Here is a 12,641-nt window from a genome sequence, read left to right on the forward strand (position 1 = left end):
ACCCCTCTGAGCCCCAGTCCGGTCTAAAAAAGGTACTTTCGGAACTAGAGCGCGCGGAACGGGAGGATGCCCCGGAAGTATTTCCCTGGGACCACCCCACCCACCACCCCCGCCCGTAGAAAAGATGGCTGCTGTGCAAGTTGTCGGTTCGTTGCCTTCCGGACAGCCGCGGGAGGCACCGCGGCAAGCAATCCCTGAGCGAGGCAATGGGTTTCGCCTCTTGTCTGCCAGGCTCTGCGCCCTGCGCCCGGATGACAGCAGCTCCGCCCGCACCGAGATCCACCTGCTCTTCGATCAGCTCATCTCCGAGAACTACAGCGAGGGCAGTGGCGTGGCCCCGGAGGTAGGCGGCGCGCCCTGCTGGCTCCGGCCCCGGCCCCACCCCTCCGGGAACCCAGCTGGTGGCCTCTGCCTGCCTTTCCCTGATCTTCCCACTCTCGCGCCTGATGATTTAGTTTCAGGCTGGCGTGCCCCCTCCAACCTTGGCACATTCTTAGTTCTCCATTTGGAAGACCCTGCAGTGCTTGGCGCGCTCGAGTCATTCAAAACCCAGCTTGACGACTCCTGCTCTGATAATGCCTCGGGTTTCCTCTCTGATACCAACTTTCCATCCGCCCGCACCCTCTTTCACTCCCTCTCTGTGCACCCAGAACACTTTGTTGACAAAATGCATTACTACTGTTTATTGCGTACATGGTACACGGAGCACGTGGGAATCTTAGAACTTGGGTAGTATTAGGGCTTGTTTGCTAATGAAAATACTGAAGCTCGTAAAAATACACAGAACTCTGCCACAAAGCCCCTATGTTTTCTGTTCCTACACACTAGCTCCTCCCCTCTGCCGTCTTTCTGAGTAATCTTACACACATCAGGCCTTAAATTAATGAATTCTCTGAACTGTTGACACCATGGCCTTCTGGCCCTACGTAGGAAAGAGGGAAGTGGTCCAAGTTGCCTGCTTGCACAGACATCTCAAACTAGACAGTTCCTAAAGATGAAATTCATTAGCTCCAAACACACATTCCCGTCCCCAGTCCATCCCACCTTCCAACACACATGCATCATCCACCAAGTCACACAAGACACAAACACTGGTTCTTCCCTCCTTCATCCCAGATCCTGACCAACTCAGGTATTTCAGAATGTGTCTCATATATATTTCTCAGTTCATCCCCTCCTGTCTATTCCCATAGCGAGTGCCTTAGACCTCAGGCAAGGCGACTTATGCCTGGACTGTTCGCTGATCCCCTCTGACTGATCTCCTGCCTCCTGTCTCGCTCCTCTCCAAGCCAGTCATTCCTCCAATGCCAGAATGATCTTTTCTTTAGGAGGAAAAAAAATTGATCATAAACTTTAAAATCTGCTTTGGAAAAGTCTTCAATACGTATTGGTAAATGGTTGAAGCAAGTTGCAGGACAATTCATACAGAATGAGATCAGTATGAAGCTGGAGGAGGGATTTTAAAATATGTGTGTTTATATATGCAGAGTAAAAGGTCCGAAAGAATTGACTACAGAATAATAGTGTATGTCATTAGGACGCAGAGTGAGATTAAGGCAGTAGTCGGGGACTTTTGCTGTATTTGTATGATTGGATACTTTTGCAACAAAACTTCCATTCTCTCCTGTTACTCCCCCTTTTGTTCCTGTGTGCAGCCATTTAAAACTTGCTGTTCTTCAGGCACCTACTGGTGTTTCACACCTCCGGGTTTTTGCATACTCTGTCCACTTTGCTTGCAGTGTTTTTTGATGCCCTATCTGGCAAATTTCTCCTCATCCTTCAAATCATTCCAGATTCTGCTTTACAGTCACCTCCACAAGGCCTCCCTAATTACTGTTTCTGGACAGAGTTTGTACTTTATTCTTTCAGCACTTGATTCACCTTATTTTAATTATTTGTTGTGTTTCTTTCTCTCTCACTAGTTTGTGAGCTCTTTGAGGTTCAGGAACATGTTTGTTTTACCTTTGGAGCCCAAAGACCTAGCACACTATGACACATAGTAGGTGCTCAGAACCTTGTCATTCTATAAACATCGATGGATGAAGAGTGTGACTTGCAAATAGGTCCCTCTTTTTTTTTTTTTTTTTTTAAGAATTCCCTAATTATGCATAAAATCCATAGAAGTGTTAGGTCTGATTTTTCCCAACGGCATTGAAAATCTGGTTCACTTACCTTTTGATATTTTTAACTTCAGTTTGTGCTTTTATACCCTAGAAGCCTTTTTTTGGTTATTTGATTATACTGTCTTTACATATAGAGAGCACAGAGTCTTCAGCCTGACCAAAACCGTACTGATTCTTTTCCTTTTTTTTCTTTTTTCTTTTTTTTAAGAGACAAGGTCTCACTCTGTCATCCAGACTGGAGTGCAGCAGCAAGATCATAGCTCACTGTGACCTAGAACTCCTGGGCTCAAGCCGTCCTCCCACCTCAGCCTCCCAAGAAGCTGGGACTACATACCACCATATCCAGCTAATTTTTTTAAAAAAGTTTTTTCTGTAGAGATGGAGTCTCACTATGTTGCCCAAGCTGGTCTTGGACTCCTGGGCTCAAGCAGTCCTCCCGCTTTGACCTCCCGAAGAACTGGGATTAGGTGTGAATCACTGTGCCTGGCTTTTTCCTTCTTAGCACATCCTGTTTTTGTGCTGTCACTTCATTTTTTTCCTTCCTGCCTCACATTTTCTTTCCCCATTTTGAATGTGAATATTTACTTTTATTTTCCCATTTGGCTGTGTTTTGAGGATCTTCACTTGACTAATAAGTATTTTACCTCTTCTTTATCTTTTTTTTTTTGGTAGGACGTTAGTGCTCTTCTTGTCCAGGCTTGCCGACTGGTACCTCTTAATCAGAATCATCTTGTCAGCAAAGTGAGCCAGCTTATCCACCATTTACTTAACAGATTACAGGTAATCATGTGTGTAACTCTAGAATTCAGATCATGAACTTTGAGAGTAAGTAAATACCTTTGAAATACTACATCTGTAGTAGGTATGATAGGCTGTTTTTTGAGATGCTATAGGAAAAGCAAATGCCTAAATAAGAATGCTTTTAAAGCAAATATAACTCTGATCCAAAAAAATTATTCTGTAGAATTCTAGAAGTTTGTTTATTAGAAGTATGCCTTTCTGTTTGGTTCAGTAAACCAATATCATTCAGGCCCCCCAACCTTATAATTTCTTTTTTTTTTTTTTTTTTTGAGACAGAGTCTCACACTGTTGCCCAGGCTGGAGTGTGGCGCGATCTCAGCTCACTGCAAGCTCCGCCTCCCGAGTTTACACCATTCTTCTGCCTCAGCCTCCCAAGTAGCTGGGACTACAGGCACCCGCCACCACGTCCGGCTAATTTATAATTTCTTATGGAAGATATATTTGAACAAAATATATCTAAGAATAAATTGAAATAATCCCCTGCCTCTTTCCCACCAATATTTTTCCCCTTTCCTGAAGCTACCATTTTTATGGTCTACTTTTGATGCTTCTAAAATATAAGAAGTAGCTTGGGGCCAAGGGGACAGCAGGATAAAAAGACCCCAGTTATTTATTTAAGACTGTTACCACATGAGTATGTGAATATATTTAAGAGCACAAAACATATCAACTAGCATTATGTGAATTAGGATGCTTTTGGCTGCAATAAGCAGAAAAGCCATCCCAGAGTCACTAAACAATTTTTAAAAAAATAAAAAGGAATAACTCCATGTCCCAAGTCCCAAGGGACGCATCTGTAGCCCCTTAATAATAAGAGGCTCATCTTTCCCTTCACCGTCCTCAGCATGTGGGTTATCCTCAGCTAGCATCTCTCACAGTCATAAGATGGCTGTGCCAATTCTGGACATCCCATGCCAAAGAAATGATTACTGTTCAGCAGAAGCTAATTAACTTTATTTTATGTTGTGTCTCTTGTACTTAAGAGTAAGGAAACGTGTCACATGAACTCTCTAGTAGACTCCCCAATATCTTGCTGGAGAGACTTAGGTCATATAAATACCTCTCTAAACCAGTCTTTAAGCAGGAGGATGGTCTTATTGTGAATGGCTCCAACTAGTAGTTTCAACCTTCACTACACATTAGAATCACTTGGAGGAGGACTTAAGCTCCCTTGATGCTTACAATGTGCAGCCACAGTTAGCCTACATCAGGGTTTCTCAACCTCAGCACTATTGATATTTTGGCTCAGATCATTGTTTTAGGGGCTGTCTTGCACATTGTGGAATGTTTAGCAGCATCCTTGGCCTCTACCCACTAGACGCCAGTAGCACCTCTCCAATTGTGACAGTCAAAAATGTATACAGGCATTGCCAAATGTTCCTTGGGGGTTAAGGTTGCCCCAGGTTGCCCCACTCTCTTAAACTAATTAGCGTTTACCCTTAGGTCTCACGTGGGAGAGGTGGACATCCAATTAAATTAGTATTCTGCCAGCAGGGAAGGAAGAAATGGATGCTAGTAGGTAACCAACAGTGTCTGCTGCATGGAGTAAGGCTGTTTTCAGTTTAGAATCTTTGAAACTAACATGGGGTAGCTTCTGTATGTTTACTATTCTCAGATGTATCATCTTTGTAACACTGGCAATTGGAGATGTTCCTGGTCACCTGTGGCACCTATAACCCTTTACCAGCTTTCCAGCACTTGGTGACAGTTTGTCTCAATTGTCCATAAATTGACACTTGGATTAGCCTGGTCTGTCCCAACAAGATTATCAGCTCCTTGACAGCAGGGATATGCCCTCTCTTCATGGTGTATTCCTCATGTCATGTTAGAGATGCAATAGGTATTTAGCAGTTATATTGGTTCACTGTGTATTCATTGAGTGTTTATTATGTATAAGGCAGTTTAATTAAATTTCAGTGCGTTGAAATACTCATATCTGTGTATTCACAGCTGCCAATGTCTGGTTAGTTCAAGGAAAAGTTACAAGGACTTCATCAAGTTCTACTTTACTAAAGAGGAAGAAGTGAGCAAGACCTTGGGGTGGGGAGAAGGCCCCTACGTTGATCAAACTTTCAGGCCCTTTAGAGGTGATCCTTTTGACACATAAACGACAGACACACACTCTCTCTTTTATACAGCTTGATTCAGGTGAGCATACATGTCCATAAAAGCATAATATTTTTTAAAAGTTAGATCAGAATATATCTTTTCCTGTCCTGTTAGGTAATTGTTGATGAACAGCACTTGGATTTCCTGTTGGCATATACTATTTCGGCTATTCATCAGTGTAGTTCCTGGACACACCGGGAAATTCTTCAAGCCCTGGCAGCTCTGGTGTACTGCAATGGCTCCAAATGTCAAAAGGTAGTTTAAAGTGCTTTATCCTTCCTTTGAAAGGCCAGGAGCACAGGCTCTGGTGCCAACACTGTGTTCAGGTTTCTGTCTTGGCACTAATCTCTAGCAATTCTTATTCAACCACTCTGGGCCTTGTTTCCTCATGTATAAAATAGTTACTCTGAGGATGAAGTGAGACAATACGTGTCAAGTTCATGGCCCTCGGTAAATAGTAAACATTATTCTTAATATTATCATTACCCATCAGCCATACGGCCACACTAAAGAGCATCAGCAGCTACCTAGGCTGGGAGTAATGATCATTATTGATGCTTTTTGGCATATCTTTGCATATCCATCTGAGACATTTATCTAACAGCTAGTCTTTTGGTGCTTAACTGCCATTTAGTTAAAAAAAGAAACAAAGAAGAAATCTGTCTAAAACATAATATTTTCCTAGAAGCTTTTCTTTGACCTACATTGACTCTTATTTTTCTTAGTACCTCCCAGAGCTGCTAGGCAAGACCGGACTCTTAATGAAGTTGAGTGACTTGGCTCAGTCTGATCCTGAAGTCAGGAGAGCTGCAGTACATTGTATGGCAAACTTATGTCTCAGGTATGTGGCTCCAGTCAAGTTTCTCAGTGGTAATAAGATAGTGCCTCTATTGGGCCCTTTGTAGGTAGTTCCCTGTGCCTGAAGCCAGAGCCAACTTAGACAAATAACTAACTTTGCATTTCCCATGTACTTTACTAATAAAATCATCTTATGTTGTTTGTTAATTTTAGTATTGCTTGTAAAGAAGGAAAAAATAGACTAGGACCATATTCCTAAAATGTGGTAATAGTGACATAATGTGCAGTATGTCAAAATTTTGTTTTCTATTGATATAAATTCTAAGCATATTAAGTTTTTAGAAGGATATATTCATGCAAATTTTAAGTGCTGGTGAGATGTATCTGTAAAGGGCAATTTCTTTTCTTTGAAGAAGATGGAAACAGCCCCAGCTGCTCATCTTTGATTCTCACAGTAGGCAGTAGACAATGAGCAGCACAAATGTGAACTCGTCTCTGCATAGCACAGTGCTGTCCAGCGAGTAGGAAGGCAGGTACAGATGTGTGATTCTAGCTTGACAGGACCTGTCTGGATTATTTCCCTCCTAGGACTGAACAGCAGAACTAAAACAAGATTTTTCTTTCTCCATAGTTCTTCTACCACAAACTTCTGTAACCTTTCTGTATGGAAACCACCCTTCCTCTATATTCATTCTAGCCCTGTGCCTGTCCCCCAGCAGTAACTAATTAACCAAAATAATAATTTTCCATAGCATAGTTGCACTCAAGGGTATATTCCAACTCTGATAGTCTATATTACTGCTATTTTTAATTAGTCTTTTGCAAGCCTCATTTTAAAGGAGACTGAGTTTGAGTTGTTTTCTCTGTATGCGTTTAGTGTGCCAGGTCAGCCGTATTTGGAGGAGCCCTACCAAAATGTCTGTTTCCAAGCTTTTCTGACTATTTTACAGTCTCCAAAATCATCTGATATGGATGATATCACATTTTGCATGGTAAGTGGACTATCATTGACCTAGTGAATGTTGCGGATGTGTCTAGAAGCAGATTGGAAAAGTGTTACTAACGAGTTTAATTTGCACCATTAGCTTCGTCTAGAGAAATACACATATATGAAATGTTTGTCACCTAAAAAGACTAAAATCATACCATTTCGGTTTAAATTATAAGAAGCTTTTTATTTGTTATATTTTGCAATTCTAGGTTTTTAGAGGAAACTATTCTTTTTCCTTCTGAGTATAAAAGCAATAGTTGCAGGCTAGTGACTATCTTTAAGATGAAAGTAAAGAGAGATTTCACCAAATATATCTGCAATATTTTATTTCTTTTTTAAAAATACGATGCAAACGACAGTTTATTAACATCTTTTAAATTCAGAGTAACACATTTCAAATGTTATATAGCTGAGATAAAGTTCCTTCTAGTCTCCTGCTCAGGTATAGCCACTGAAGACAATTTGTGCTGTGTGCCCTCAGATTTTTTTTTTCTATATGTAAATGAGCATAATTACAGCTTTAAGTGGGATCATATTTAACATGCTGTTTTGTAACTTTCTTGTTTTGTTAAAACTTAATATCTCTGGGACATCTATTCGGTTCCTGTTAATATACCTCATAGTTTCTAACTGCTATGGCTGGAAGACCTTGGACAAGTTAGTTAACTTCTTGGAGCCTCTGTGTTCCTCCCTGAAAAGGGACTGATATAACCACATTGTGGGGTTCTTATGAGAAGTATATGAAATAAAGCATTCAAAGGGCCTACTGTTGTTGTTGAGTTTTACATTTAGCAGAGGGTTAGCTTCTTTTATAATCATTATCATAATCATCAAAATTGAAGTTTTAAAAATTTTCCCACTATTTCAAACAAGGCTACAGTTCACATCATCCCAATGTCGGAAGTGTTTCTTAAGGAGAGAGTTCTAGAAATGAGATTACTGAGTCAAGAAATCAATCTTGGTCAGAATTGCCCTCCAGAAACCAAGTTTCTATAATTTATCATCAGTTCCCACATACATCCCCTTGCTTTTAAGAGGGCTGGGTTTGCCATATTACAGAGCTTTCCCAATTCTGATCTGTGCTATCTTTTTTATCCCTTGTCACATTTTTCTTGCTAAACATCTTCTCTCTTTTTTCTTGCTCACCGTTTGTACATAGTGGTTTATAAACATGTACAATAAGACCACTTCATTATTCTTTTCTTCTAGAAAAGAATTCATGGTAGTTTATTAGGTCTCCTTGGATCTTCATCTCTGCTTTGTGTGTGTATATGTGTGTCTATAAAGTTTTTTTTCATCATCTAGAGACTGTCTCTCTTCCATCCTAAGTGGTGCTAGTAAGTTGATTCCTGGACAACCAGATTTTATTCTGCCTTCTAACTGGGTCTTCCTTTTCCCCCTAGTTATTGCAAAATGCATTAAAAGGTATACAGTCACTTCTAAATGGTGGGAGAATGAAACTAACACAGACTGATGAACTTGGAGCACTTTTAGCTGTGCTAAAGGTAAGGCAAGTCTTCATATGATCATTGCCTTTCCTGTTTCAACCCATGGTACAAGGACCACTTTACATCCTTATTCTAAGGCTAACTTTGAGGTATTAAAAGTTCTTACATATATTTTGAAAGAGTAGACAAAAATGTTCATATTCAAAGACACTTAATATTAAGAACAGAAAATAAATCTCCATTTAATAAATGCATCAAAATTTTTAAATTATTTATGAATCTTAGGAAGGGAATCGGTAGGGGGGTATGACCTATAGAATATTTAATTATAGACTATGTTGTACTTGTTTGTACAAGAAGAGCCAGTGCTTCTCCTTGGCTTTCTCCTCCAAGTAGTAGACAGGCCAACCAAGACGTGTGTCAATGGGCAGCTTCCGAGCGTGCCAGTCAGTCGGAAAGTCAGGCCAGCATCTCCGGGGACCCAGCTTCTTCAGCCAGCAAAGTAAGAAGTAATTCTTTCCTTGTGGCATTCTCTTGCTCCCACATCAAATAGAGAGATAGCTATAGGTGGAGATAGGTAAATAAAAATGATAAATTTGTTTAAAAAATTATAGACAGATAAAGTAATTGGATAAATTTTATAAATAAATAAGGAAACTAAAACCAGACCTGATTTGATCTGACCAAACCAAATCCAGCTGGAGCCCAGATAAACTTCAGCTCTTCTTTAAGCCCTATGCCTTCAAGGTATCTATTTTCTGTCTCATTTATATTTCCTTAGTAGGCTTTTGAACATTAATCTATGAGTGTTGTGATCCAGACATGGTAAATAGTTCTATTTTATGATTAATGGTTTATGATTAATGGTTTTTTTGGTTTCGTGTGTGTGTGTGTGTCCTTATTCATCATTATTAGAAATTCATGTTTCACGGACTCCCTGGACTAAACATAGAGATGCCCACGGTGTTATACCCAACTCCGCTTCCTCAGTATGATGGGCGAACACCTATCGAACCACAGCAATCAGAATCCAGTGCTTCTCGACCAACTTTGGTACATTTATGTTTATTTAGATTTAAGTTGTGGCTTATTTTTAATAGATTGTTGTGTGTGTTTTCTATGATTTGCATCACTACTACCCTAAAAGCCTACCTTGAATTTTATTTCAGTTTAGGGTTGTTAGCATAGTAAATTTAAACTCATCTGATGCTCAAAGTACCAATTAAAGCATCTTATACTTCTTAGAGGTGTAGTCAGTGTAACAGCTATAAAAATGAGCATTCACTTTATACCCAAAACCAAGCATTCTCATCCCCGTGATGCTCAAGACCAGGAGTCAACAAACGTTCTCTAAACTTTCTCTACTAGGCTAGTAAATACTTCAGGTCTCTGTCATAACTACCAACTCTATTGTAACAGTGCAAAAGCAGCCATAGACACTATGTAAATGAATGGGCAGACTGTGTTTCACTAAAATTTTATTTACAGAAGCAGGCTGTGTGCTGGGCTGGATTTGGCTTTTGGGCCATAATTTGCCAACCCCACTCTAGACTGTTAGAAGCCCACCTACCAGTCAGTGCACCGTCTCCACACCTTACATTCACCTGATTTCCCAGCCTTTCCAGAAGCTGCCATCTCCCTCGTGCTTTGGTTGGAGAACCTGGAGCATACAGATGTATGGCCAAAGATTCACTTCCAGAAATGTCATACCTGATCAAAGTGCTTCTTATTAGAAATTATTTCACTCATTCACTCACTCAGCATTTACCCAACATCTGCTGTGTTCCAGACGCTGTGCTAAGCACTAAGTATATAGACTCTGGCTGCTTTTAGGAGTTTGAGGGAGAAGGCAAAGATGGATAAATAAACAACTACAATGCAATATTATTGTTTCTCTCATTAGAATAGTCACAGAGTACTCTGGGAACCCATTGAGGACACTCAGTCTAAATGGAGGGGGAAGAGGAGGCTTTTTAAAGGTGTGGTAGCTAAACAGAGATTTCAGAGTGAGTAGCAGTACAGACAAGGAGGAATGAGTGTTTCAAGCAGATAAAACAAAAGGTGCATAGACATAGAGAATGAGAGTATATATTGCCCATTTGTTAGCTAGTAGGACTAGAGTTTCAGTGCGGGGAGAGAAAGAGTGGAGCCGTTGTGTAGCAGAGGCCGAATGGTAAGATTCTTGTACAGGAGGCTGAGTAGTTTGGGTTTTTATCTCGTAGACAATAGAGATTCATTAAAGAATCTTATATAGGGGAATGATGTGATCAGATTTGTGTCAGAAAAATCACTGTGATAGCAAATAAAAGAATATGGATCTGGGGGCCACAATAAGTAGTCCAAGATAGAAGTAATGGGAACTTCCTTCCTCAAGGCCACAGACTTTGAGAACGTGGAGGAAGACACAGATTCCAGATATACTTGGATATCAGAAAGAAAGTAACAGGGAGAAAGAAAGAAACTGGCTTCTACTTAGTATCTATTTCTACAGAGACCCAAAGCCCTGAAATGAGCATTGTATGTAATGGACTACCGTCTCTTCTGTGCAGGCATGTGGAGTGGTACTAGCTATGTATCTTACTCGGAGAACTGATAAAATAGACACTCAGGTCATTTTCTATAGGCCTTAATGCTCTTGAGAAATTCCAGTTGAGAAGGCTGAATACTTTTACAACACATGTGCAAGGTAGGAGGTATTAGCTGCATACTTACAGATAAGCAAGGTCAAGCTCAAGAGAGGCTAAATGATTTGCCCCAAGGCACAGAGGTACAATTTAAACCCAGGCCACGTGTTTTACTGTGTCTCATGTATTTCATTCCTTCTTTCTTATAGTAGACAGTAAGCACTTAGCATCATGCCTGATGTTTAGGGTATTAAAGAAGTTCCACTTTTTTCTTTTCTCTTTTCTTCTTTCTTTAAACTACATGTTGGGGACATATTTAGTCACTTTAAAATGAAGAAGTAATGATTCAGTGAAAAGCCATTCTGAAGTAGTTATTATATATGTCTTCATTTGCTCCCACAATCAGAATAAAAAGAAAAAATCCAAAGTAAAACCAAAGAAAATCCAGCAAGGAGAGGAGGAGGAAAAGGAATCCAGTGGTGAAATAGAGGCAGCCCCAGTCACTGGCACAGGCAGAGTGAACCTGCATGAAGGGAACACTTGCTGTCCCTCCTCCCTGGGTGTCCAGAGTTTGCCTTTAGATGGAAGTGGAGCTGCAGAAAAAGATGGAGTCTCCTCACCCTTCAGTTCTTCCAGCTGGAAAAGGGTCAGCAGTAGTGAGTCAGACTTTTCTGATGCTGAAGGAGGCATGCAGAGTAAAATGAGGTAGTAGTATTTTGTTACATTTTTATACCTTGTATTCTAAGTTGCATGTAAGTTTATAACTTAACCTGAATGCTGCATGTGATTTAACTTGAAGAGCCTGATTTCTGGGGGGCATGGTGTTATTCAGAACATGACTTGTTCTCTTGATCTGCCATTGCACATGTCATTCCTCTCCTTAGAATATTCTTTTTTGCCTTTTCGTCTTGCTAACCACTACTCATCTTTGATATGGGCTCAGAAATCATATTCCCCGGGAAGCCTTTTCTGCCTTGGTGTTATTCGTAACATGTGATAGTTATCTCCTTAACTGTCCCTTGCTGCCTAGCTTGTCAAGGCTGGGGCTTTATGTCTGGCAGCCTCAGCATGATGCCTGGCACATACATAGGCCATTCAATAGATGTTCGTTGAATGGATGGATGGATACTCGGCAGTGTTTCATGTCTAACACTAGTGTCCTGATATCAAAATGTTGCCCTCTTGTTCTCCAGTTGTGTTTTTTAATTGTCAGCCTTAATAACTTGTTATAGAAACAAATTGTCTTAACATGTTTTGATTGTAGTTTGAAAGAAAAATTTTTAATAACACGTTGACATCTTTAGGAATTATTTAGAATGTTTAATTTTTGAATGTATCATTTGAATTGGTGGAAATAAATACCATTTCATGTTTGCATTTTTTTAAAAAAATGATTTTTTAAGTGTTTTTTCTTTTTTCTCTTGGTTATGAAAGGTCTTACCAAGCTAAAGTTCGCCAAGGAGCCTTAGTTTGTTTTCTTTCTACTATAAAATCGATAGAAAAAAAAGTTCTTTATGGCTACTGGTCAGCCTTTATTCCTGATACGCCTGAACTTGGCAGCCCACAGTCAGTGTCCTTGATGACTCTTACATTGAAAGACCCTTCTCCAAAGGTAAGAGAATTTAAACTCTAAGCTTTATAATAGGAAGAAAAAATTTACAGATCCTTATTGTTATCTCTACCTTATCCTGTCTGATCTGAATATAGCTCTTAGTAACACTGACCCAAGTTCCGACTTGAGAACCAC

The 12,641-nt window shown here is 40.1% G+C and overlaps 1 protein-coding gene across 5 annotated transcripts in view; it reads left to right on the forward strand.

Annotated features, from left to right (window-relative positions):
* Nucleotides 1-81: 81 nt before the first annotated feature.
* The window catches only part of HEATR6 (HEAT repeat containing 6), a 35,439-nt gene continuing 22,879 nt past the window's right edge, over nucleotides 82-12,641 (forward strand). Inside the window, exons 1-9 of one of the 5 annotated variants that reach the window (XM_031010977.3) lie at nucleotides 83-343; nucleotides 2,796-2,903; nucleotides 5,148-5,288; nucleotides 5,759-5,874; nucleotides 6,709-6,823; nucleotides 8,226-8,327; nucleotides 9,186-9,323; nucleotides 11,301-11,599; nucleotides 12,329-12,506. In XM_031010977.3, coding sequence (XP_030866837.3) covers nucleotides 125-343; nucleotides 2,796-2,903; nucleotides 5,148-5,288; nucleotides 5,759-5,874; nucleotides 6,709-6,823; nucleotides 8,226-8,327; nucleotides 9,186-9,323; nucleotides 11,301-11,599; nucleotides 12,329-12,506 — 1,416 coding nt within the window. In that variant the 5' untranslated portion in view covers nucleotides 83-124. The other 4 variants (XM_055386698.2, XM_055386696.2, XM_055386699.2 and 1 more) reach the window with 4 other exon arrangements.

Source organism: Gorilla gorilla, chromosome 4, assembly GCF_029281585.2.
Source record: "Gorilla gorilla gorilla isolate KB3781 chromosome 4, NHGRI_mGorGor1-v2.1_pri, whole genome shotgun sequence".
NCBI lineage: Eukaryota > Metazoa > Chordata > Mammalia > Primates > Hominidae > Gorilla > Gorilla gorilla.